General features: G+C 43.5%; 1 protein-coding gene across 1 annotated transcript in view; it reads right to left on the reverse strand.

Annotated features, from left to right (window-relative positions):
* Nucleotides 1–24,869, reverse strand: part of LOC311061218 (uncharacterized protein) — a gene marked incomplete at its 3' end in the record, with an annotated part of 79,943 nt that overhangs the window by 22,350 nt on the left and 32,724 nt on the right. Inside the window, exons 16-36 of the mRNA XM_084079772.1 lie at nt 20,973–21,107; nt 20,443–20,516; nt 20,287–20,347; nt 18,354–18,488; nt 16,854–16,936; nt 16,697–16,757; nt 14,734–15,003; nt 12,000–12,083; nt 10,387–10,689; nt 9,042–9,128; nt 4,877–4,914; nt 4,719–4,787; nt 4,579–4,606; nt 3,997–4,068; nt 3,693–3,838; nt 2,239–2,358; nt 2,069–2,123; nt 1,904–1,951; nt 1,666–1,722; nt 1,363–1,496; nt 39–146 (exon numbers count right to left, since the gene is read on the reverse strand). Coding sequence (XP_083935898.1) covers nt 39–146; nt 1,363–1,496; nt 1,666–1,722; nt 1,904–1,951; nt 2,069–2,123; nt 2,239–2,358; nt 3,693–3,838; nt 3,997–4,068; nt 4,579–4,606; nt 4,719–4,787; nt 4,877–4,914; nt 9,042–9,128; nt 10,387–10,689; nt 12,000–12,083; nt 14,734–15,003; nt 16,697–16,757; nt 16,854–16,936; nt 18,354–18,488; nt 20,287–20,347; nt 20,443–20,516; nt 20,973–21,107 — 2,168 coding nt within the window. The remainder of the gene's footprint in view (nt 1–38; nt 147–1,362; nt 1,497–1,665; nt 1,723–1,903; nt 1,952–2,068; nt 2,124–2,238; nt 2,359–3,692; nt 3,839–3,996; nt 4,069–4,578; nt 4,607–4,718; nt 4,788–4,876; nt 4,915–9,041; nt 9,129–10,386; nt 10,690–11,999; nt 12,084–14,733; nt 15,004–16,696; nt 16,758–16,853; nt 16,937–18,353; nt 18,489–20,286; nt 20,348–20,442; nt 20,517–20,972; nt 21,108–24,869) is intronic.

Raw genomic sequence — 24,869 nt, forward strand, 5'->3', positions numbered from 1 at the left:
ACCTGGTGTAGAGTGTACACTTGAGGTGTAGAATGTACCTGTATACAACCAGTGGAGTGGATTTCCGTTGCCTGCGTTGCCAAGTCCAGCAACTTGTCAGGATTTTCCTTTGCTTCACAATCTAGTGAGCCTGGGTGGGCTTTTGTCTGCACACACACACACACACACACACACACACACACACACACACGCACGCACACACGCACTTCACTACAAAGTAGTCCCTGGGACAGCCAGCCACAAACCAGGATGTTGTGCAAATGAACAGTGGTGAAAAAGTACTGAAATATTTTACTAATAAGTAAAAGTATCGATACTGCAATGTAGACATACTCCGTTACAAGTAAAAGTCAGGAATTTTACATTTACTTGAGTAAAAGTACATAAGAATTGGTATCAAAGTGTACTTAAATACGCAGAATGTCCCATTTCACAAGTTTTCAAATGTATAAAATGCATCAAAATCTTTGGGAAATAGCCGATCTACAAGCTCACAATGCGTCGCATCGTGACACATTGTGAGCTTGTAGATCGGCTATTTTCAAATGGCCGAAATGTCTGAAGTGGTGTATGTTTTGTAATAATCAAAATCTACAAAGTAACTAGTAAATAAAGTTTTTAAATAATTGTAGTGGAGTAAAAGTACAATATTTGCCTCTGAGATGTAGTGGAGTAGAAGTAAAAGTACTGAAAATTGGAAATACTCAAGTACAATTTTGAGGTACTTTTACTTTACTGAAGTACAGTACTTGAGTAATGTACTTAGTTACTTTACACCACTGCAAATGAATGGAAGCTACTGGGGGTGTAGCGAGCGGTTACGCGTCGCAGTTTCTCCCTTGTTTTAAAGTGATTTGTAAAACCTTGCACATACACAGGACGAAATGGAACTCTCCACCATAGGAAAAACGAAATCCCGAACGGCAATACATCCATGGATTAGATTATAATACATTAAATATAAGCGCATGGTAAATATTGTAAACAAGACGTAGGCACAGTGACACTGAAACAAGCGGTCCTCTTTGTATGTTATCGAGTGGTTTAGCACGGGACTCAGCTAATCAGAATCAAGGATCACGTGTTTTATCGACCACAACCACGATTCATTTCACTGTATTTGTTCATATTCGTTAGTACAGCTGATCAAAGGGGCCATGTCAAAGCCTTTGACCACTGATTTCAGCACGTTAACATTGTGTAATTTGGGCACTGTTAATTGGCATAACTCCCCAAAAAATGTTGCCTTCTCTAAATCAATCAATCAAGCAATCAATAAAAGCATTGAGGAAATACCTCTTGCACCAATTGTTACAAAAGGATAAATGTGGCCATTTGAGGATGTTATTTGTATGTTCTCACCAGAAAGTTTTTGACGTGTTCAAAACTGTATACGTGGGAGGAGAATTCGAATTCTTGAAGGTCCTTCTCACAGAGTAAACATAAGGATCTCCACGGTCCAAAGTCAGATTTGTGTCGAACTAGAAACTGCACACCTGGCAGGGAAAGAAGACAGACATGTACTGAGACAATTGGACAACAATCTAGGGACCACACCCTCTAGGACGCGGAGATCTGCACACTTTTCTAGTTCTAATTACTGTATATTTATGTTTATAGTGCTTGTTGTCTACAGCCCTTTAGAGTGTTTGCAGTGGTACTCACCTAGCTGAGGATATGTGAGGCTGCTCTGCAGCTCATCAAGTGTGATGATCTTTGGAACTATATGCATACACACAAAAACAGAACATGTCATTTTAAAACAACGCAAACATTATTTAGATCAGGGATGTCAAACTCGTGATCCGTGGGCATTTTGCGGCCCACGGAGAGGTCCAATGCAAAATTTTAGATAATGAACGTGAGGCAAGCGCACAACCTCTGTTTAATTAAAACCACTAACCTTCATACGTCCAGTCAAAGCTGAAGTGCTCATCTAGAATCTTGCAGACTGTCAAAGAATAATTATAAACCTTTAGACAGTTTAAGACAGTGGGGTGGAGGTTGTTCCTCAGACAGACCCTCCCTGACAAGCTCCAATATGTTTGAGGACATGGCCAGTACTCACCTTGCTGATAGTCATCACTGAACATGCTAAAAACCCTGCATGGGAGATCAATGATCTGGAAAAGGTCAAAATGAAGACGTGTGTCAAGTTTTACAGACTTACTGCAGTACATCACAGTCCTTAAAGCACATTGATCCTCATGTAAGGCTGCACTACATTTGCCATTTTACCTTGAGCATCATGTGTTCAGGACCTTGGGCATTCTCCTCCTCCCAGGCCAATGATTTTAGGTCCTTCGTATCCTCTTTTCCCTTCCAGGCAAATGGTAATCGAGCAGGATTCTGGTGCATCTACAGCACAAATTCAATCAAAAGAGAACAAACAAAAGCCCCGTGGGGGTGTTATTGTCCAACTATAATGACAACGAATGAAATAGAAATTCCATGCTCAGTTTGTGGTGTAGTATTTCAGTGGTTCTCAACCTCTTCATGCCGCGACCCCCCATAATAATCATACTTGAACTTGGGACCCCCCCTCCCCCTGACAAGCACTTGGAATTGTAGAGATGAGGCCTTCAATTAAGTTTGACTCGGTTCCACAGATAAATATTGTGAAAATTGCAGATCTATAAGCTTGTAGATCAGTTCTTGCCTCTTTCTAATATTATTTGACAATTTGCCCAATGTTTCACCAGCTTTTATAGTATAGTTTGTTGATTACTTTTGATGCAGGAATGGTCTTTTTTCTTCTCTCTTTTCTTTCTTTTTTTTTTATGTATTAAAAAGGTCTTAAGTCCTTAAATTGTCATATGGGGACCCCCCCCGCCCCCCCCCCCCCAAAAAAGAAAAGAAAACATGTGGGGACAGTGATCAAAGATTTGTACAACATCAAATATAAGAAAATAAAAGCTACAATTAACACAATTAAAACCCCAAGGCAAGACCTTTCAAATAATACAATTAACCCTGAACAGGGCTACACATCCACGCAGGAACAAAGTGCTGGTAAGCACCTTTACTGTGAACCTTTTAAAACCTCTCAGAGGAATTAGCGAGGCTAGGAAAGACTATTTTTTCCCTCCCTCAGATTTAGTAACAGTTACCACGCAAGTGTTGATTTCGTCGACTAAAACTATGTCAAAAAATGTGCAAGTGTAAAATCAGCCATTACGACGCCATCAAGGCACCGCCAAAAAAATAATTTAGTCAACTGTAGATTTAGTCGGGTATAATCTTATGATATTTAGTTTAAAACATTTCAGATGACTTAAACTAAACAGAATTTTATTCAAAAGACTGACTAAAACTAAAATTTGCTGTCAAAATCAACACTGGTACCACCTAACGCAGCCCGGCATTTGATCCGAGGTTCAGGGAATTTCTGATCAAATCAAGTAAGGGACATGGACTATTTCAGGCCGGCCCCAGGGTCTGGCAAAATGTTAAACCATGAAAAGTGATGATACTGTGCACATGGGGTCTCTTTGATGCTTTTGATTGATTCATTAGCGCACACACACACACACACACACACACACACACACACACACACACACACACACACACACACACACACACACACACACACACACACACACACACACACACACACACTTTTACTCAGCTCACCAAATCAAAACAGACATGCAACCTGAACACACACGGAGTAGAATCAACGGACTCACCAGAGTGTGTTTGATGTGTCCTGGAAGAGTCAGATGGTCTCTGAATCTGGAGGGAGGGAACAACCTCTGGCAAACCAGGCATATGCATAAAGCCTTGTTCTTGCATTGAGATCGGCTCCTGACACACGTCACAATATGAAGAAGACCTTGCCAAAACAAAATGCTCCATTCATTATTATTTACAGGACAACAGTCATTTGTGTTTGTAACTGTGGAACAAAGTCACTTTTCATTAAAATGGGTAAAAATAAATGTCAATGTAGCTCTTGAATGGCATCACATAGTGATTATATAGATAACTCACCGATGACCGGTTCAGTCCGCTGTTCATTCTTGATGTAGTGGCATTCATTCAGGATTTCATTGTAGATGAACACTGAGATAAAAGCAAACATCGATTAAGCTTTACAATTTACAGTCAATGACAAAATAATTACATATTACTAGTTTAAGCAGCACTCCTCCACTACTACAGGATCTCACTTAATAATAATAAATCATACCTCGTCCATACTCCAGTTCATCTACTGTGATTGTAGAACCGAGGGTTAAGAACAAACAAGATGCATCAATGTCACATACAGTACATGTGGTTAACAACAGACCATGAGATAACAGGGTATACTGTAGTGTTTCAAAATTGGCCTAAAAAAACATCAGGAGACCACAAGGGGAGGTAAATGTAATTTTCCCATCTCTTTTGTACATATTGTGTTTGTATTTGTTGATGGCATGTATTATTGTGTTAATTTGTTTATGCTATGTTGATGAATTGAATACATAGGACCACAATGGAAACAAGTTCCCTGGACTTTTCTAGTGTTACTGTACCACATGCCGTTCACATTTCTGACTAATAAAGTATTCAATCAATAAAAAAAAGTACCTTCGTTCACAAAGATTGTCTTCATGTTCTGTGGACAGACAGACGGACGGACGTTTTATTGGGACACATTTCCTCAAGTTCTGGTCAGGTCAATTAACCATTAATATTCTAACTTGTGAACATATGAAAATATGGCTCACCTGCTGGTGTTCGCCTCCTTTCACGTGAGCAAAATATTGCCAGGGCACCGTGGTCTCAAAACTACAGGCCTGATCGAGAGTCAAAATAAGTTTAAAGGAAGAGGCAAGCAAGTACAATGCAGCAATGGTGTCAAGATAATTTTCATATTCATATTCACCTGGCAGCGCAGTGCGCAAAACGATACTGGATGCTTTGCTGTGCAAAAAAATATATACAAAACATGAAAGCAATATGAATATGCAGATATTAAAGAACCAGATGGTAACAATATATGAAAATTAATAGAGAGGTTTGACATGTGACACAGAGTGCGCGTGCACACACACACACACACACACACACACACACACACAAACACACGCACGCAGATATTACTATATTTTTAATGTTTTAGGATGGCTATGTTTTATTACAAGGCCGGTCGGAACGATGCGAGTTAGGAATGCATGTCCCACCCGGCTATGCAATACATGTTGTGCCATGATACCCATTGTAGTGAATTATTTAAATGTACGTGTCTATGACTTTCATGTTGCCATATTTGTAACCGTTTCAGAAAAGCAATAAGCCACGCGAGGTCTCAGTTTACCTCCATTTTATAAAGGCTGAGAGGGTCAGAGACACTCGTCTAGTGCATTGGTTCTCAAAGTGGGGTCCGGGGACCCCCAGGGGTCCTTGAGGGAGTTCCAGGGGGTCCCCAGCTAAATGATAGATTAGGCACCAAATGGACCCTTATGGGTCTGTAACTCTGAGAGTGTACAAATGGAACCAAATGGACCCTAACGGATCCATTTGGTTACATTTGTACACTCTCAGAGTTAAATCGACATAGATTTTACTATATAAATTGTGGTCCAAGTGATAGAAATGCCATTAAATGGGGGTCTGTAGCCCTAATGCATGTCAAACTGGGGGTCCTTGAAATTAAAATGGTTGAGAATCACTGCTAGAGCCGTAAAAAAACTTCTCTTATGGGGGTCCCTGGCATATCTTTTGAAATGGGGGTCCGCGGGCTAATAAGTGTCAATTTGGGGGTCCTTGACATGAAAAAGTTTGAGAACCACTGATCTAGTGTCTTGTGTGAGTCGTGTCTACCTCCGCCTCTCAGCCATTATAACATACTGGCTAAACTATGACCTATAGTCATAGTGGCTTATTTCCCTTTAATCTTTTTTGATATGCTACAGTACTACAACACTGCCAAATAGCACTGTTTATCGGTTTCACAGTCTGTTCATTTACGCTTCTTTTTCACTCTTGTCTCCCAATAGGGAGTCGAAACATGGGCGTACATGTGCCCATAATTACACACCGAGTTCTCCGCCACCTGATCAAAAACAGGGGTATGCTAACTTAGTATGTACAGACAAACGTAGAAAAAGGTGTATGCAACCATTTTGTTTGGCTGGGCAAGATTATATTTCTTTTTTAAAAATATTTGTTATTGTCTTTTTGCCTTTATTGATAGATTACAGTAGTCTGACAGGAAATGACACGCATGCAAAGGTCGTCGGGATCGGGAGTCGAATCCGCGACACGCTGTCAGGCAGCATAGGTGCCCGGACCGCTACCTTAGCCGTCCGGGCCCAGGCTGGACAAGGTTTGATATGACGAACTTACATGTTGGTCCCGGACCTTCAACTGCTTCGGCTGGACAGTTAATTGCCAGATGTCCTTTCTGTCCACATCCGAAACACCTTTCTACCTTCTTTCGCTTTCGTGATCCTGGGAATATCAGTTCTAAAGTTAATTTTACTTTATTTATATATTATGTTCTTTTACTAAGGCTATGAGTATCGGAGTGGGGTTCAAACTGTTCTACCACTGGGTGGACTTGAGAAGAAGTGGGGTAGGTAACTAGGTATAATCCTAAAGGAAGAGTATACCAATAGCGTTCTGAAGGTGAGGAGAAGGTCAGAGAGTGATGAGTATGAAGCTATATACCACAGACTGTAAAATGAATGGACAAAGGAAGCCCCATTGGTTTCTACAGACCGTTTTGAAGCCACTTTTGAATTAAAATCCGCCATCTTTGAACTTCCGGTCCCGAAATGAAACCGGAAACGACTGCTATTGGCTGCAACTGCAGCGAGGGCGGGTAATCTCTCGGTAGAGCCAGTAGTAGCAACAGAAGCATACTCACTTTTTCAAAAATAAAAAATAATGGGACCATAATTTACTAAACGCATATCATGGTAATTGAAAGAAGACTTTAAACTAGTGACTGAAAGCATAAAGTATTTATGACCATGTTTATTAAGGTAATAAAATCAAGTGTAAAGTCCGGCCAAAAACCCATTCGCTTGAATATAGTTATTGCTTCGGCAGCCAGCAGGGGGGAAATCATGGGGGAAATGGCAAAACTAGCGGCCATTCATTATGAACTGTCACTTCCTATATGGCCTCAATTTAGAAAGAGGATGCTAGCCCCTTGCTGTATACCGATACAGTGATACATTGGTAGCCAGTGGTACATACATACATACATACATACTGAAACATCCGTCTCCAGCACTGTTTCCGATTCCTCCTTCACTCTGACTGTTTTCCCCACTGATCTGGTCAACATCTACAATGACTCACTCTGCAAGCTGGTCACTGCCTGGACCAGCTTGCACTCACTCAAACACCATGTGTCTCCTTCACCCACACTGTTATAATGATTAACTGCACCTCCTAAAAATCAAAGGGTTGACAGTTAGAAAGGGTTGCCAAGAAAACCGGTATCACCGTCCACAATGACATCTAATAAACAACACCTACAGCTCTACAAAGACGCCCTCAACTCCACCCGCTCTTCCTACCATTCCGGAATCATCCAGTCTGGCAGTCGCAACCCCAAAGTTCTCTTCTTCGCAACCTCAAAGTTCTCTTCTCGGTGCACCCCAGGGCTCGGTACTTGGCCCTCTTCTGTACATCCACTACATTCTCCCCCTCAGACAGTTCTTTCGCCGCCATGGCCTCCGTTTTCACTGCTACGCTGAAGACACACAACTCCACCTCCCCTCCGAAACCATTAATGCTACCACCCACTCACACCACCTGCCTGACCTGGATGCAAACAAACTTCCTGAAACTCAACTGCAATAAATCGTCATTATTGGTCCAGATGCCCTCACCACTCATAACTTCTCCCTGAACATTGATGGCTCCATTGTCACCCCTGCACCCAAGTCCGCAACCTTGGTTTCATCCTGGATCCCACCCTCTCCTTCCAGTCCCACGTCAACCAGATCACCAAAACAGCCTTTTTTCACCTCCGCAACATTGCCTGTCTCCGTCCCACACTATCCCAAATTGCTGCAGAGAGACTCATCCATGCCTTCATCACATCCAGACTTGTCTACTGCAATAGCCTCCTATACGGTGCCCCCGCCAAAGTTCTCAAGAAACTTCAGTTTGTGCAAAACTCTGCTGCCCGCCTGCTCACCAGAACCCGATCCAGAGACCACATCACACCAGTCCTCCACGACCTCCACTGTCTCCCAGTCAAACACAGAATAGATTTCAAAATACTGATCACCACCTACAAGGCCCTGAACAACCAGGCCCCCCGCAACCTCTCTGACCTCCTCAAACGCCACGCCCCTTCCCGCTCCCTCAGGTCTAGTGATACCAACCTCTTGGACATCCCCAGAACAAAGAAACGCACCTGGGGTGACAGGGCTTTCTCGGTTGCAGTCCCCTCCCTTTGGAACTCACTCCCACCTCACATCAAAGCCGCCCCCACCCTTGCCCTGTTCAAATCCTCCCTCAAAACCCACCTTTTCAGACTAGCTTTCCCTCCCTAATTCAAATCTCCCTTTTAGCTTTAGTTTGATTTTTGGGCGGTGCAACCGCCCCTATATGTGAGGTTTGGACATCGACATTCGCTGCACTGTGATTGGCCACCATTGTACCCCCCCACCCATTGCACCCCCCCAACCCTGCGTTGTGATTGGCCACCATTGTACCCCCCTAACCCTGCACCGTGATTGCCACAATTGTACACTGGTTGACTCTATTCAGGACTGTGATTGGCTAGTGAAACACATGACACATGTGCATAGCCCTATAAATAGGACTAAGCACTTAAAAAACAATTATGTTTTTTTAAGTGAATCACACCGCCAACTTCACACTGGGTGTGATTTTTTTTCTTTGCTTAGTTTTTAGCCTTTTCAAACAGTTTTCGCTTCTTTTATTTGAATTGTGGTAAAGCGACTGAGTAGCAAGAAAAGCGCTAAATAAATTCGATATATTATTAGTATCTCCTCCTACAGTAGGTATGTTTCTTCTCCCGGCTTTCTCAATCTCACGCACGCACACGGACACACACACACCTTTATTTGGCTTGGAGACTGTAGTTGGAGCCTCTGTATGGGTGGGATGATGTGCTGTCATTTCACCACCAGGGGGCTCAGCAGTAGCTTTAAAATGATAAAAGCAGAACGATTGAGATTTAAAAAAAAACACAAATAATAGCTACAGTATATTATAAGGATTCCAAAACACAGGCAAACATCAGCAGCCAGTCCAAATTCTATCAAAACATTGCTTAGTTTGTTTATCTTATAACAGGACTTTGGGCATCCCCGTTTCCACAGGACTTTGGGCATCCCTGTTCTGGGATGAGGCCAGGATGTACACTCAGGCAGTAACCTGAGAGTCACTGCAACATTCACTAACATTTGTATGTTCTAAATTGGTGTATATTCCTCTCAAGACAACTTTTATTCCCATTATATTGACGTGAAATAGACATTTTTAAAACATTATGAATGAATGTGCCGATACAGTTCTCAGAAAAACATGGCTGCCTGCCTGGAAGTTGAGACCAGTCATGCACTGGTCCAGTGGAGAGAGCACTAGAGTACGGCTCATAAGCCATAGTTCCATACATGTACAGTATTCTTAGTATGATGCATGTGTTGTTTTTATCAGCCTCCTCTCCGCCTCCTGGTGGCTCTGACACTTGCTTTGTGGGCATCGATGAATCAGTCAGGAGGCCGTCCCACATTAACATACGTGGATGTATTCAAGAAAGACGCAGGAGCGCAAAGCACCAACGAGCTGGCCAGATGTATGGAGAACCGGGATGACTGGAAGCGACGATGGAGGGCTCGTTTAAGGACGACCCAGAAAGATGTGCTTTTTGACCTCCCAATTGAGGTCCCACCGCTTTATTTCTTCCTCAGCGTTGCTCTGAATGCTACAGCGGAAATATATTTACTGCTTCTTTGATGTGCCACTACTACACTGTTTATCAGTTTCTGTTAATTTATGCTTCTTTTCCACTGTTGTCTCAGCAATTTTGAGACAAGGGAGGGAGGAGAGGGGGCGGGATTAAATGACTATCTATGACATCAAAGTCAAGGGGCCAATCCCAGATTACCTTTCAGCCTAATTATAAAAAAAAAAAACAGACCACAGAAAATCCACTGAATGTTCAAAGTTCAGGTTTTTGGGGTGTAATTGAGGTCATAAACCCCCCCAAAAAACAAAAAATAAAAAAAGTGAAAATGAATGTCATAGAACCTTTAACTTATCTATGGACAAACACAGAACAATGTATATGTATATGTAAATGTGTGTGTATTATGTACGCAACCATTTTGTTTACAGTCTGCACAAAGTTTGATACATATATAGGCCTTTTTTTGTGAGACCATTGGATGGGAAACTTACATGTAGGTCCTGGACCTTCACCTCCTTGGGTTGGAGGGGCTGAGGTGGGACAATTCTTTACCTCACCTCCTTGGGCTGGAGGGGCTGAGGTGGGACAATTCTTTACTTCACCTCCTTGGGCTGGAGGGGCTGAGGTGGGACAATTCTTTACTTCACCTCCTTGGGCTGGAGGGGCTGAGGTGGGACAATTCTTTACTTCACCTCCTTGGGCTGGAGGGGCTGAGGTGGGACAATTCCTGAACCAATGTCCTGGCTGTCCACATTCGAAACAGTTGTTCTTTCCTGTGAATATCACTTTCACTCCTGTGGTCAGACAGAATGAGCAGTATGAAGCAAGGCAGCACTGGCTGGTGCTCTGTAGGATGACACAACATTCTTCCCTTTTCATCTTTCACCATTTTGATCCTTGTAGATCAAAATGGTGAAAGATGAAAAGGGAAGAATGTCGTGTGAAGTTCAGAGAGGAGTTAAGACAGGCAGTGAAGAGTTGCTGGATAACTGGACAAATACTGCAGACGTGGTAAGGGAGAGTGTTAAGACATAACTTGGGGTGCCCTCGGGACAGAGTAAGGAAGACAAAGACCTTGTGGTGGAATGAGGGAGTACACTGTTGGGCCCGGAATGATGCAAGTTGGGAACGATGCAAATTGGGAATGCCCGTTCTACCTGATGTACCCATTGTCAGGGAACCCATTGTACCCGTCTGTCTTTGTCCCATCTATGCCCATATATCGAGATCTCTTTATCTATCTGTCCTTGTCCCATTGTAGATGTCCATATATGGGCATATCGGGTGGATCGGCAGTTCTGGACTACTGCAGACCGACTTCATGCCGGGCAATGCACTCCCTCGGGTCCATGGCATAAAGCATCAGGGCCACTCACCATAAAGGAACACAGCTGACTATAAATGAACAAAATAATTAACATCTTGTACATATTGTATCAAGATGGAAAAAACAATCACATAATCTCTATTTCTACATACAGGTATACAGATATTGCTTAAATCTAGTTTACGTTGTCACAGGTTTTGTCTGGCTTTTCACAAGGGTCCATATATGATAGAATCGACTTTTCTGATCTGTGGGCCTCTCTAACCATGTTGTTCCTCTGGTAGAAGTCTACAGATTTTACATTAGTATGTCCCAATGGTGTTTTTATGGCCAAGTGCAGACAGCCTGGTCAGTCTTTAGTTCTTTAAATCAATTTGCATGCCATTTTTATTGGTTATAGAATGTACACAATACGTATGCCTGTATTTCTACCAGTTGATGGCATATACATCATACAAACCTCACCAGTCCAGGCGCAGACGGCCAGGTCGGATGTTACTACTTATTCTGTACTGCATTTTCTTCATCCTTATTGTGGTGCTGCTATTTATGACAACGGAATTTCCATCAGCATCAATAAAGGCCCGTCTGCCTGTCTACAGTATGTATCTTAGCTGTATATCATCCAACATACGTATGATATGATAGATACTGTACTCATGATTTCCTTTAGAGACAACATCTCATCATTGTCGTCTTGATTTCTCACTACACTGCTTTACTTTGGTTTTAGGGTTTCCCAACTTTCAAGGGCTGTGGGTTGAAATCCACTCTCACCTGTTGAGTTGGGACAATACCTTGCCCAATGTCCTTTCTGACCACATTTCCAACAGGTGTCTGCAGCATCCCAATCTGTCCATCCTGTGTAGGAAAAACACATATTAGGTGATCTATGATCGTTTATCATCGTCTTCATCAGGCCAGACGGCCGAAGGCTGCATACTTTTGTTTTCGCGCAGTGTGTGTATGCGTGTGCAGCTACTGTAATCTGGCACAGCTGGACCAATAAATAAAACTAAAACAATAAAACTTTGCACGCACTCTCCCAGTAGGCCAAGGAAAAACCTCCACCCCAAATGTTTCAGACAAAAATAAATAGAAACATAAATCAAACGCAGGAAATGGGGCTAGATAGGGCAAACCATCCTCCAGCACAACCAGGCAGGCCTTAACCTGGAACCTAAAAGGCGAAAAGAAAGTAAGGAAGACCTGGAAACGGCTAGAAAAGAAGAAAGTCGCCCAACACTGAAGCAGCTGGAGGAAGTTCAAGAATTACCAATGCTCCCCAAAGAGTAAAAAGGCTTCAGTCAAGTTAGTTTGGCACACCAAATCACTTACATCACTTCCCTTAACCTAAACATACAGAGATTATAAGGCCCATTATCATTGGATAGATTATTTGCACACAGTGCGCGCACGGCACACATTGAGAGAGACTCTCAGTCCAAGCTCAGCAACCTGTACTTCTTACAACACCCATGTTCTCTGGCTGTAAGCACACACCTCCTCTGTACCTCCCACATCCATGTCCCTCGGCTCTACGTTGCCCAGGCATCCTCTGTCTGCACAACAGTCTGAGTCCAACCAAAGGCCTTGCACCTGATTGATACTTTGTGTCATGCCCTGAACATGGCAGCGTAAAGGAAAGTCATGTTTAATCCATGTGGCAGCAGGAGGGTGTAGTGACTGTGATCTGTTGCTGGGCCCAGCCCGACCTAATTACCCAATGTGCTGCAGGTGTGCCTGTGAGTTGGCAGAGCCACTCCTGTCTCCCCCAACTGCAGACAACACCTAGACCATGCCCCCCCTGCCACCTTCCAGTATTATCTCATATTAACCGATTGTTTACCAGAAATGGTAAAATACTGTTTTTCACACTTTTAGAGCATATCAGTGGTCATCATAACATTGACCAAAAAAAGAAATAAATCCATGTTTGTATGTTTTGTATTTGTTTTGTATTTTTATGTGAAAAGTCCCTAAAAGTCAAACGCAACGTACTGCGTGATGATGACATATGCAAAGCCCTTATGAATATATATGAATCATGATTTAATTCACCTGTGTGATTCCCATAGCTCATGTTCCTCCACTCGCACCGGATTTTCCTTTGGGAGACACTCTTGGCCTGGGCTGCTATACATGTTCTTTATTCAACTCAAGATGACGGCCAGACGGAGCATTACTAGTTTTAAACTTAAACCGTAGTTGATAAATAAGCAATGCTGTACATAAACGTGCCTCAGCATTGCCCATCTCTCTCTCTCTCTCCGTATCACTGCATGAGACACAAACAGCTCTGGGCTTTGTGTATGTGTGTGTAGAGCCCTCAATCCCATAGCCCGAGGGATGGGACCGTCGGCTGAGACTGTGATTGGTTAAGGCAAAACACGCCTCCGTTTCAGGGCCAAGCATAGAAAAAAAGGTTAGCAATAAAGAAATTTCATTTTTAAAGTGAGTCTGCCGTGTAGGCCTACAGAAGATTATAAATAGTTTCCTGACATTTTGTTTTACTCTGACATTCCAGAGTGGTCCTTAGGGAGTATGCCAGAGTGGTCTTTGCATGTACCCTTTAACCTCTTAGATTAGATTTATCTCCTATAGGCAGGAAACAAGGGAACCAGGAGACCTGGTACTGCCAGACCCCTAGTGGTTGAAATCTGAATGGCCGGACTTTGCATGACGTGTCATGCGAAGTCACGTCATGCGAGATCCCTTCTATGCCCATGTATGGACGAAAGGGGGACAAAAAACTGACATGCCCATGTATGGACGAAAGGGGGACAAAAAACTGACATGCCCATGTATGGACGAAAGGGTGACAAAGCCACATGTAGGCCGACCCCTTGGGTCTAGCAAAAAGGTTGTTGTGGGAAAGGAGCCAGTAGAAGATGGTGTGACTATTGTCATGGCAGACTGAGCCTTGAACAGTGTTTGTGCCAAGTTTGGTGCAACAGTGTCCTAATGGCCCTAAGACAGTCTATTAGAGGAAGGGAGCAAGAACCCGGCTTCACTATTACTCCCAGAAGGTCTACGAGACACCCTGGTGACCCTGCAGAAACCCTGACAGACCCAGAAATCTGCCGTCTATCTAATTAAGTAAAACAGGCACTTAACCTGTAACCAGAGTGGAGTTATAGTGTGCCAAGTTTGGCCACACAAGACCAAGGTCATAACCAATAGCATCCCCCAAGGATATCTGCCAGCTCTTAATGGCGTGACCAGTGTATAGAAATATAAAATATTGTTAAAATATTCATTTTGGAATTTCCATTTTTGCTAAGCAGCTAGCTAGTCTTCCAAAAATGTGGATTCTAGTAGGACTAGTAGTAAGCACACACACACACACACACACACACACACACACACACACACACACACACACACACACACACACACACACACACACACACACACAAACACACACACACACACACAATGAGATACTGAACACACATCATAGCACGTGTTCTAAAGGAACATAGCTTCCCATGTGACCCATATATTATACCAGAGGTGCTTGGGTAGTCCTGCTGGTCTTCTGGTGGGCCGTAGGTGCTTGGGTAGACTTGCTGGTGTATTGGTGGGCCGTAGGTGCTTGGGTAGACTTGCTGGTCTATTGGTGGGCCGTAGGTGCTTGGGCCCAGCCAGGTGTTTGGGTAGACTTGCCGGTATCCCGACGGACAATAGATGCTTGGGAAGACTTGCTGTACTCCAGGTGGACGGTAGATGTTGTTTGTGTAGACTTGTCCCATCATGCTTGGGTAGACTTGCAGGTCACCTGGTGAACAGAAGGCTGTTAAAATGGTGGCTCACCGGTTTGACTGGACAATGGGCAAAAGCAAGCAGTGAAGGAGCTATTAGTCACCATTGGGTACAGTGGGCTGAGCCTAGAGTTTTAATCGGTCCTGAACAGTTGAGCCTGGCCCGGCCCAAGCCCGACAGAATTCTGTCCAAACCCGGCCAGAGACCAACTTCGATCACCTTTTATTAAGCCTGAACCCAATTTCATCCCGACATATTTTCCAAACAGTAGCAGCAGCCTTTTTTTCACCTCTACATTAAATATTTGACCGTATTGGTTATTTTTTTAATGAGCAGTTGTGCTCATTCAGTTTTTCAAAGTATTTGGAATACCAAATAAAGGAATACATATCATCTGCTGCTGGCAAAAAAATGGCAAAATTGCAACTAATGCACACATTTTAGGGAAGTTGAAATGGTGGCTACATGGAAACTGCACAGTAGAGATGCGCAGATCGTGCTCATATCTGCGGTTGCGGCGGAAAGATTAAGTGTTAATCACTTCATGTGCTCGATATCCAACGGGTATAATTGGCCGGGTGCTGTGGCGTGTTTCGTTTGATTTCTGAGTTGCTGAGTTGCCAACAGATCGGTGTGATAAACGAGCTACATCAGCATTTTTCCCCACAGATTATCTGAAAATCTGGTGCCATGTTTTTGCACTTTTTCTGTTTTTCATGTGTCTATGAGGTTGATAGAACTTCATTAAGCCCCCCGGTGGTGGTTTTATGGTGTTTTATGTCTTCTCTGACTATTTTGAGTTTCTTCCTGGAGGCTGAAACCTTGAGGGTCAAACGTGCCAATAGAAAAACAGTGCTTTAGTGACACAGTAAAAACATACCCTCCCCCTCATTATCATAACACAACAGGTGTGGGCATGAGGTGGAGGAGGGACTAGGACAGGTGGGTGGTGCTAAGGTGGTGAAGGAGGTGCTTTTAACAATTTCTGACATTCATTTATTTCATTTGTGGTAATAAAAACCCAGCTAAGGAGACCCCTCCCTGAAATAGACAACCTAAAAGGTTACGGCAAAAGCCTAGATCCCAATGCAGGTTTTCCACATTTGTCTTGGCATAATGCTGAGCCTGCAAACCAGTGTTGATTTTGACAGCAGATTTTGATTCAGTTTTAGTCATAGTCTTTTGAATTAAACACTGAATTAGTTTGTCATATTTTAGTCATCTGAAATGCTTTACTGTTAGTCTAGTTTTAGTCGACTAAATATCAAAAGATTATAGTGGACTAAATCTACAGTTGATGTAGTCGACTAAAATGTATTTTGGCGGTGCCTTGATGGCGTCGTAATGGCTGATTTTACACTTACAGTAGTTGCATGGTGAATAGCCGATCTACAAGCTCACAACACGTCGCAGCGCGGCGCGTTGTGAGCTTGTAGATCGCCTATTTTCAGAGTGCAACACACACGAGCAACCAAACATACAGTAAAATGACTTGTCTTTTAGTTTTACTGGATCTCTTCTCCACTCGTCCCTCCCCAACATTATAGTCTAGTTTCTATTTGTTGACGAAATTGTCAATATATTTTAATCTTAGTTTTAGTCATCGTAGCTTAGTTTTTTTCCCGTTTTTATTTTGTTTTCGTCAGTGAAAAAGGGAACGTTTTTCGTCATAGTTTTAGTCCACGAAATCAACACTGCTGCAAGCTTACCACATGTGTCTGTGCTGGATACAGACTGGCTGTTGGATGGTCCCTTAACAATCAGGGGCTCCTGAAAAATAAAAGAAACATCAAAAACTATGAAGTGGTTGTTCGTTTGACAGTGATGGCTGCCACCAGTGTATTGTTGAAGAGGTATTCAACTTACGAAGAACAAGAACTCTGGATTCCTCTGGGCTGCAGGACAATCTCTAAACTCAAGCAAAAATTCCCTTGTGTAGGAAATTCTTCCTAAAACAAAAAAAGGTATAAAGTGTTCCCATCAACCAGTGATCAATTCAACATCAGGGTCAATTCCCTATGATCTGATGAATCTAACTTTTATACAAAGATATTTTACATGGCTGCTTTGGTTAGTGTGCCACTTGTGTTTGTCATTATCTTCAGCAGGAGATCATCCATTCGATCCTGTGTGTGTGTGTGTGTGTGTGTGTGTGTGTGTGTGTGTGTCTGACCACAGTAAACTTTTGCATTCAACTTGATGATCAGTGTCATGATTCTTGTGCACACTGACAGCAGGCAAAATACCTCAATTATCAACAACTATGTCACTGTTTTCACTAATAATGTCAGAGTAATCGCTACTCTACGGCCAAGGCTATGGCACTAGCCATAGACATAAATATGTAGAGGGCAGCGATTCAGGAGTCCCGAGTAGGTGTTGGCTAGTAGTAGTCCCCACTCTCGCATCGCATAGACATAGGAATTGTATCATAGGAAGTGTTACCGAAATCCCTGTGTCCTAAATGGCTGAGAGGACACCATGGATCTAAATGTTTTTAAAAAACATGCTGGACTCCGTACTGATCATTTGTATTTCTTAAAAGTAATAGATGCAGTATACTTTGTACATGCCAACTCACACATGCAACCTCTCGGAACACCAAGAGCTGCTCAGCCACATGAGCTCTATTTTACACTTTGTTGCACGATGGTGTTGCACTGCAAAAATAGCCGATCTGAAAGTTCACAACGTGTTGCATCGGCCTCAATTTCGATTGATGCCTTGAAAAAAAAGAAGAAAAAAAGAAAAGCTAACATGTTTATATGTGAAATGGTCTGTACAATGTATATTGCTGTCTAAATGTAGGTCCTTTTTGTTCTGTAAAGTAATGTCCACGCCCCACCGTTGCCATGGTGATGTCCTTGAGTAGTGATCCTCAGCAACCGAGCTGATCTAGCGCCGTATACGAGCAACTGGTTTGTCTGTGATCCACTCATATACAGTAGCACTGACAAAGGTCCTACGACTGAAACATTTGCAACTTTGTTGTACCCCTCACTTTGAGCACAGAGCACTTTATGAGTATGACCATGTTAAAATAAAACAAATACTAAGTTTCTGTCTAAGGAGTCTTCCTTAAGTTTATGCAGAGAGCGAGTCTTTTTCTGGCAGTTTTCCTTTACGTTTTCGAGACCACCGCACCTGCAGTCAACCCTGATTCCTGAACAAAGGACAAAGAAGGGCGCAACAGTTTACCCTGTACTTTAGTGCCAATCAACTGAAAAATGCTACCAGAATATATCTCAATCACATTTACAGCAGGGAAAAGAAGAGAATAATCAGATGATTTGTTATGCACAGGGAAGTGATTTTTTTTGTGAGCCACAAACCAAGACATTTACAAATAAACCAAAAAACACTCACTTCTTTTTGTTTCGCTTGTCTCAGTGTCAGAGTGATGTACTGCCACTTCCTTCTCTGTTGAAAGAACACTTTCTTTCATGGAGACTGGGTCATGATGAGAGGTGATGCTGGCTTTGACCCCGTCAGGGACATGAACTGAAAAGAAGACAGTAGCTTACAATATTATTACAATACAATTCTTAGACGGTTAGGATCTGAGACGGAAGGAGATAAGTATGTAAAGGTTCTCTCAGAGGAACAAGGGATGGGTGCAGTGTGAAGGTTCTCTCATTCCATCCTATATTAAAATTGGCTAATCATTCTGACTCAGCCATAAACAAACCACGGCCACGTCACTATGACAACATAAACAAACCACAGCCACGTCACAATGACAACATAACCATAAATGAACCACGAGTCAGCTCCATATATGGGCATATGACAATGTACAAATCCCACATCGCATTCTTAACACCAGACCACAAAGTAATCAAAAAATCGTGATTTTCAATGTACTGTAATTGTGAAACTTTGCAATTCATTTCAACATAATTATTTATCAGTTGTTTCACCTTGTCCACGTCTACTGACAATTACACAAGGGTCTATAACCGCAACATCGCATACAACCCAACATCTCGTCACTGTTGTAAAACTTATACAATGCATGTTAATGCTGTCACTTCCACTGTGTCCACTGATTGCTTCTCCTGTCATACAGAACCTAGAATTGACATTCTTTATTGCAGGGGGCCATTCTGTGGTTGACAGAATGGCCGAGGTGTTGCATCTGTTCACCTTAAGTGCCTCGTCTCGTTTCTATTTCACATGTCTAGCATACATAGTCGACCTTCATCTGCAGTATTCTTGGAGGCCTATCTTGCAATCTCAGTGGGGCCCATGCCATTTATTGTGTGCAAACGGCTCAACAGGCCCATCTGTGCCATGACTTCCTGTGTGCCATTCTACCTGGCAGTTTCCATCAAACTGCTGTCTCGAGAGACAGGAAGAGGCCCCATGTTCTCGCGTCTGCCTGAACTTGCAAACCTACAGCTCATCTCATCTACGGCTCATTTCACCCTCTTATGAACCCTTTATCTGTGTAATTACTAAAGCCATGTGACTGCCACTGTCTTAAATGCAACATGTATACTCTGCCTTTCTCTGAATAAACCAGAACATATTGAACTCACAGACTTGTTTGGAGTTCAGTTTGTTCCCGATGCATCGTTCTTCTTTGCTGCTATACTGAATCATCAGACTGGGTTCTCAACTTCTCTCATCCTCATCATTCTAACAGACTCCGGGGCGGATAGCAAAATATCACTACTATTGCTTCTTGTTTATTTGTTGGCTTGTGGTCTTATATTGGAGAAATGTCAATTACTGACTCTTTACTCAACCCAAACCTAACCCTAACTGTACGTAACTTCAGTGGTCTAGTTAGTCATATTTTAGTCATCTGAAATGTTTTACTGTTGTTAGTCTAGTTTTAGTCGACTAAATATAAGATTATAGTCGGCTAAATCTACAGTTGATTTAGTCGACTAAAATGTATTTTGGCGGTGCCTTGATGGCGTCGTAATGGCTGATTTTACACAGTAGTTGCGTGGTGAAAATAGCAAAATCTACAAGCTCACAACGCGTCGCAGCGCGACACGTTGTGAGCTTGTAGATCTGCTATTTTTCAGAGCGCAACACCGAGCGCAACCAAACATAAAATTACTTGTCTTTTAGTTCTACTGGATCTCTTCTCCACTAGTCCCTCACTAACATTTTAGTCTAGTTTGTATTTGTTGACGAAATTGTCAATATATTTAGTCTTAGTTTTAGTCAGCATAGCTTAGTTTTTATTTCGTTTTTATTTCGTTTTCGTCAGTGAAAAAAGGTAGTCGACGAACATTTTTCGTCATAGTTTTAGTCGACGAAATCAACACTGCTGCAAGCTTACCACATGTGTCTGTGCTGGATACAGACTGGCTGTTGGATGGTCCCTTAACAATCAGGGGCTCCTGAAAAAGAAAAATACATCAATAACTATAAAGCGGTTGTTTGTTTGACAGTGATGGCTGCCACCAGTGTATTGTTGAAGAGGTATTCAACTTACGAAGAACTCTGGATCGCTCTGGGCTGCAGGACAATCTCTAAACTCAAGCAAAAAAGTTGTGTAGGATATTCTTCCTAAAACAAAAAAAGGCATAAAGTGTTCCCATCAACCAGTCATCAATTCAACATCAGGGTCAATTCCCTATGACCTGATGCATCTAACTTTTATACAAAGATATTTTACATGGCTGCTTTGGTTAGTGTGCCACTTGTGTTTGCCATTATCTTCGGCAGAAGATCATCCATTCGATCCTGTGTGTGTGTGTGTGTGTGTGTGTGTGTGTGTGTGTGTGTGTGTGTGTGTGTGTGTGTGTGTGTGTGTGTGTGTGTGCGTGTGTGTCTGACCACAGTAAACGTTTGCATTCAACTTGATGATCAGTGTCATGATTCTTGTGCACACTGACAGCAGGCAAAGGACCTCAATTATCAAATATTTTCCAAATCGATCAACAACTATGTCACTGTTTTCACTAATAATGTCAGAGCAATCGTTACTCTACAGCCAAGGCTATGGCATTCAAAAACACTCACTTCTTTTTTTTTCACTCGTCTCAGTGTCAGAGCGATGTACTGCCACTTCCTTCTCTGTTGAAAGAACACTTTCTTTCATGGACACTGGGTCAGGATGAGAGGTGATGCTGGCTTTGACCCCGTCAGGGACATGAACTGAAAAGAACACAGTAGCTTACAGTATTACAATACAATTCTTAGACGGTTAGGATCTGAGACGGAAGGTGATATGTATGTAAAGGTTTCTCTCTGAGGAACAAGGGACGGGTGTGTGAAGGTTCTCTCATTCCAACCTATATTAAAATTGTCTAATGGGAGGTAGAGTTCTCAAATTCAGCACGAACCCGACCCTACCCGAACCAACGTTTTCGGTGTGCCAGGCCCCAAATCTATGCTAATTAGTCGGGCCGGGCCGAGCCTCGGACTTCCGTGAAGAAAAAAAAGAAAATATTACCCCCAAAAAAGACATTTCAACTGCCCCTAGCGGCCAGGCCGGTAATTGTTGGGGCCGGCCCGAGCCTTGGGTCAGCCCAGTAGGGCCCAGTAGGGCCCAGTTAGGGCCGGCCGGGCCTTATTTTTCAGGCCCTTGAGAACTAATGGGAGGGAGGGCGGGCCCCACACCTCAACCGCAACATCGCATACAACTAGGGCTGACCCAAATAACTCGAATATTCGAAGCTTCGTTCGATGGCACATGATTCAAACTTTTTTTTTTTTAAATGGAGTAATTGGCCGTTTTTTAAATTTGATAATTTTTTCTTTTTTTCTTTTTTTTTGACCCCCCCCCCCCCCCCCCCACCCCCCCAATTGTACAATCTGCGCAGCAATGGACCCGCGCTACACAAGGTTAAAGTGGTTGTACACTTGGGGAGGGGGGGCCGCGTGCCTTACCGTGCGCCTCAATACGCTTACCTTGCTCCCCCCAGTGCAACGTCACGACGTCCTCCTGCCATGTGTTAAGCAAAGCCGTCAACAAACAAACAACAAGAGCAGCCTGCAGGCATGTCCACGAAGAAATCAGAAGTGTGGTTGCATTTTAAAATATGCCCAGACAACACCAAAAAAGCTCAATGCCAGATTTGCGAAAAGAAAATGGCATACCTCAACTCAACAACGAGTCTGAAGAGCCACTTGAAAAACGTAAGTAGCAGCATAACGTAGCAGCACATCCATTAAGCAAATGGCTAATGTAGTTAGCATTAGCAAGCAACTTGACTAATTGTTATCATTATATGCGTTTATAGGTGCATATTCACTCACTCATTCACTCATCCCATGGCCTAGGGGGCCGTAGGGGTGTCATGGTGGATGCTTGGGCAGTCAGGGATCTCCAGCGCTCACGATCTTCTGCTGTGCGTAGCAGGGTTTGGAAGCTGCAGCCAGTCCATTCCTTGATGTTGTCCATCCAGGACTTTCTCTGCCTGCCTCTTCTCCGCTTCCCCTCCACTGTCCCCTGTAGGATGGTCTTTGACAGGGAGGTATGTCTTGTGACATGACCATACCAGGCCAGTTTGCGACGTTTTACTGTTGAGAGTAGGGGCTCCTGTTCTCCAGCATGGGTGGTGACTAACTGTCTAACATAATCATTTGTCCGGTGTTCTTTATATGAAATATGTAGCATTCTTCTATAGCACTTGCTTTCAAAGGACTGTACCCTGCGCTCAGTGTCCGCTGTGAGTGTCCAGCTCTCACAGCCATAGAGTAGGGTGGAGAGTACAAGTGACTTGTAAAGTCTGACCTTCACTGAGAAGCTGATGGTGTTACTTTTCCAAATACTGGCCAGTCTCGTCATGGCTGATGTTGCAATGCCAATTCTTGCTTTTATCTCTTTTGTGGAGCTGCCATCTTCACTCACATAGGACCCGAGGTACTTAAAGTCCTTTACTTCCTCCAGCGTCTGCCCGTTCATTGTGATCTTCGTTGGAGATACATGGTTGTGGCTGTTGACCAGGATCTTACTTTTCTCTGCACTTATCTCCATGCCATATGCTCTCGCCGCCTCTTCCAGTCTGGTGGTGAGTTCCTGAAGTTCGGCCTCGCTTTTCCCCATGAGGTCGATGTCGTCAGCGAAGCGGAGGTTGGAGATGGGTCTTCCTCCGATGGATATGGAGGTGTGGAATTCTTGGAGTGCTTCATCCATGATGTTTTCCAGAAAGATGTTAAATAGGACAGGGGAGAGGAGACAGCCTTGACGGACCCCAATAGATGTTTTAAAAGGTTCTCCCATGCTGTTGTTTATGAGAACTGCACTGGTGGAGTCCGTGTAGAGTGCTTGGATGACCTGTATGATGTTATTGTTGAAGTTGTAGTTTCTGAGCACCTGCCATAACCCTTCATGCCAGACACGGTCAAAGGCTTTTTTGAAGTCAATGAAGTTGTGGTACAGGTCGTGCTGGTGCTGAAGGTGCTTCTCAATCAGTAGCCTGACATTGAAGATCTGTTCAGTGGTGCTCCTTTTTGGTCTGAATCCTGCCTGTTCCTCTGCAAGAGTTTCCTCTGCCTTGCTCCTCAGTCTGTTCAAGATGATCCGCAGCATTACTTTGCTAGCGTGACAGATAAGGCTGATGGTTCTGTAGTTTTGGCACTGTCTTGAATTCCCTTTCTTGGGGATGGGGATAATTAGAGATTGGGTCCATTTTTGGGGCCACTGCTTGGTTTCCCATATCTTTTGGCAGATGTGTGTCAGTGCTATTATGCTTTCTTGCCCTCCATGCTTCCAAAGCTCTGCTGGGATGTTATCGATGCCTGGTGATTTGCCGATTTTTAGGCTCTTTACTGCCTCCTCTACTTCCACTTGCAGTATTGGTGCATCCTCACATATACTGCAAGTGGAAGTAGAGGAGGCAGTAAAGAGCCTAAAAATCGGCGCATAGGTGCATAGCATATGCTTAAACTGGATGCTTCATCAGCCGGCCCCAGCAGGACACAAACCACTATTGATTCATCAATGACAAAAAGGACGCTTACGGAATCCAGGAAGGGTGTCATAACTGAGGCACTAGTCTCGTTCATCACAGAGGACATGAGACCAATAAACATTGTGGAAGGGAAGGGATTTAAACAGTTAATAAAATCACTGGAGCCACTGTATACTTTGCCCAAGCGAGAGAATATCTCTCATGCTCTTTCTCTAAAACACAGTTCCATTCGTGATCAGGTTAAAAGCGAAATTGATACGTGCTCTGCTGTCAGTTTCACAACTGATATGTGGACCAGTCTACACATGGAGGCATACATGACGGTGACAGCTCACATGATAAACAACGACTGGAAAATGAAAAACTACGTGTTGGAGACTAGGGCCATGGAGGAGGCTCACACGGGTGTAAACATTGCACAGAGACTTGGAGACGTAGCCGATGCTTACGCCATACCCGCAAAGAAGAGAGCTGCAGTTGTTTGCGACAATGCGTCCAATATGACTCTGTGTCTAAATACACTGAAAGCAGAGGAGGATTGGGGTGATGTCAGGGGGGTGCGCTGTGCGGGGCATACGCTCCAGCTGTGCATCAATGCCGCACTAAAACATCATGACCCTGTAAACCGTACCGTGGGACATGCTAGGAGACTCGTGTCCCACTTCAAAAAGAGTGCCAAAGCAACTACGGCGTTAAAGGCTAAACAGAGGTCACAGCCAGGTGAGCCAGCAGTCGATCACAAACTAATTCAAGACGTTGCAACTCGCTGGAACTCGACGTATGCAATGCTCCAGCGTCTGTGCGAGCAACGGTGGCCAATCTCGGCTGTCCTTTCTGACCGAGACGTCACTAAAAGAGAGGACCGAGCTCTGGACCTGACAACAGCCCAGTGGGCCATCGCAGAGGATGCTGTAGCCATCTTGAAGCCCTTCGTCACTCTGACTGAGCTGTTGTCAAAGGAAGAAAATGTGTCCTTATCAGCAGTAGTACCAATGCTGAT

Source organism: Gymnoscopelus microlampas (assembly GCF_963454915.1).
Source record: "Gymnoscopelus microlampas genome assembly, chromosome: 15".
Classification (NCBI taxonomy): domain Eukaryota; kingdom Metazoa; phylum Chordata; class Actinopteri; order Myctophiformes; family Myctophidae; genus Gymnoscopelus; species Gymnoscopelus microlampas.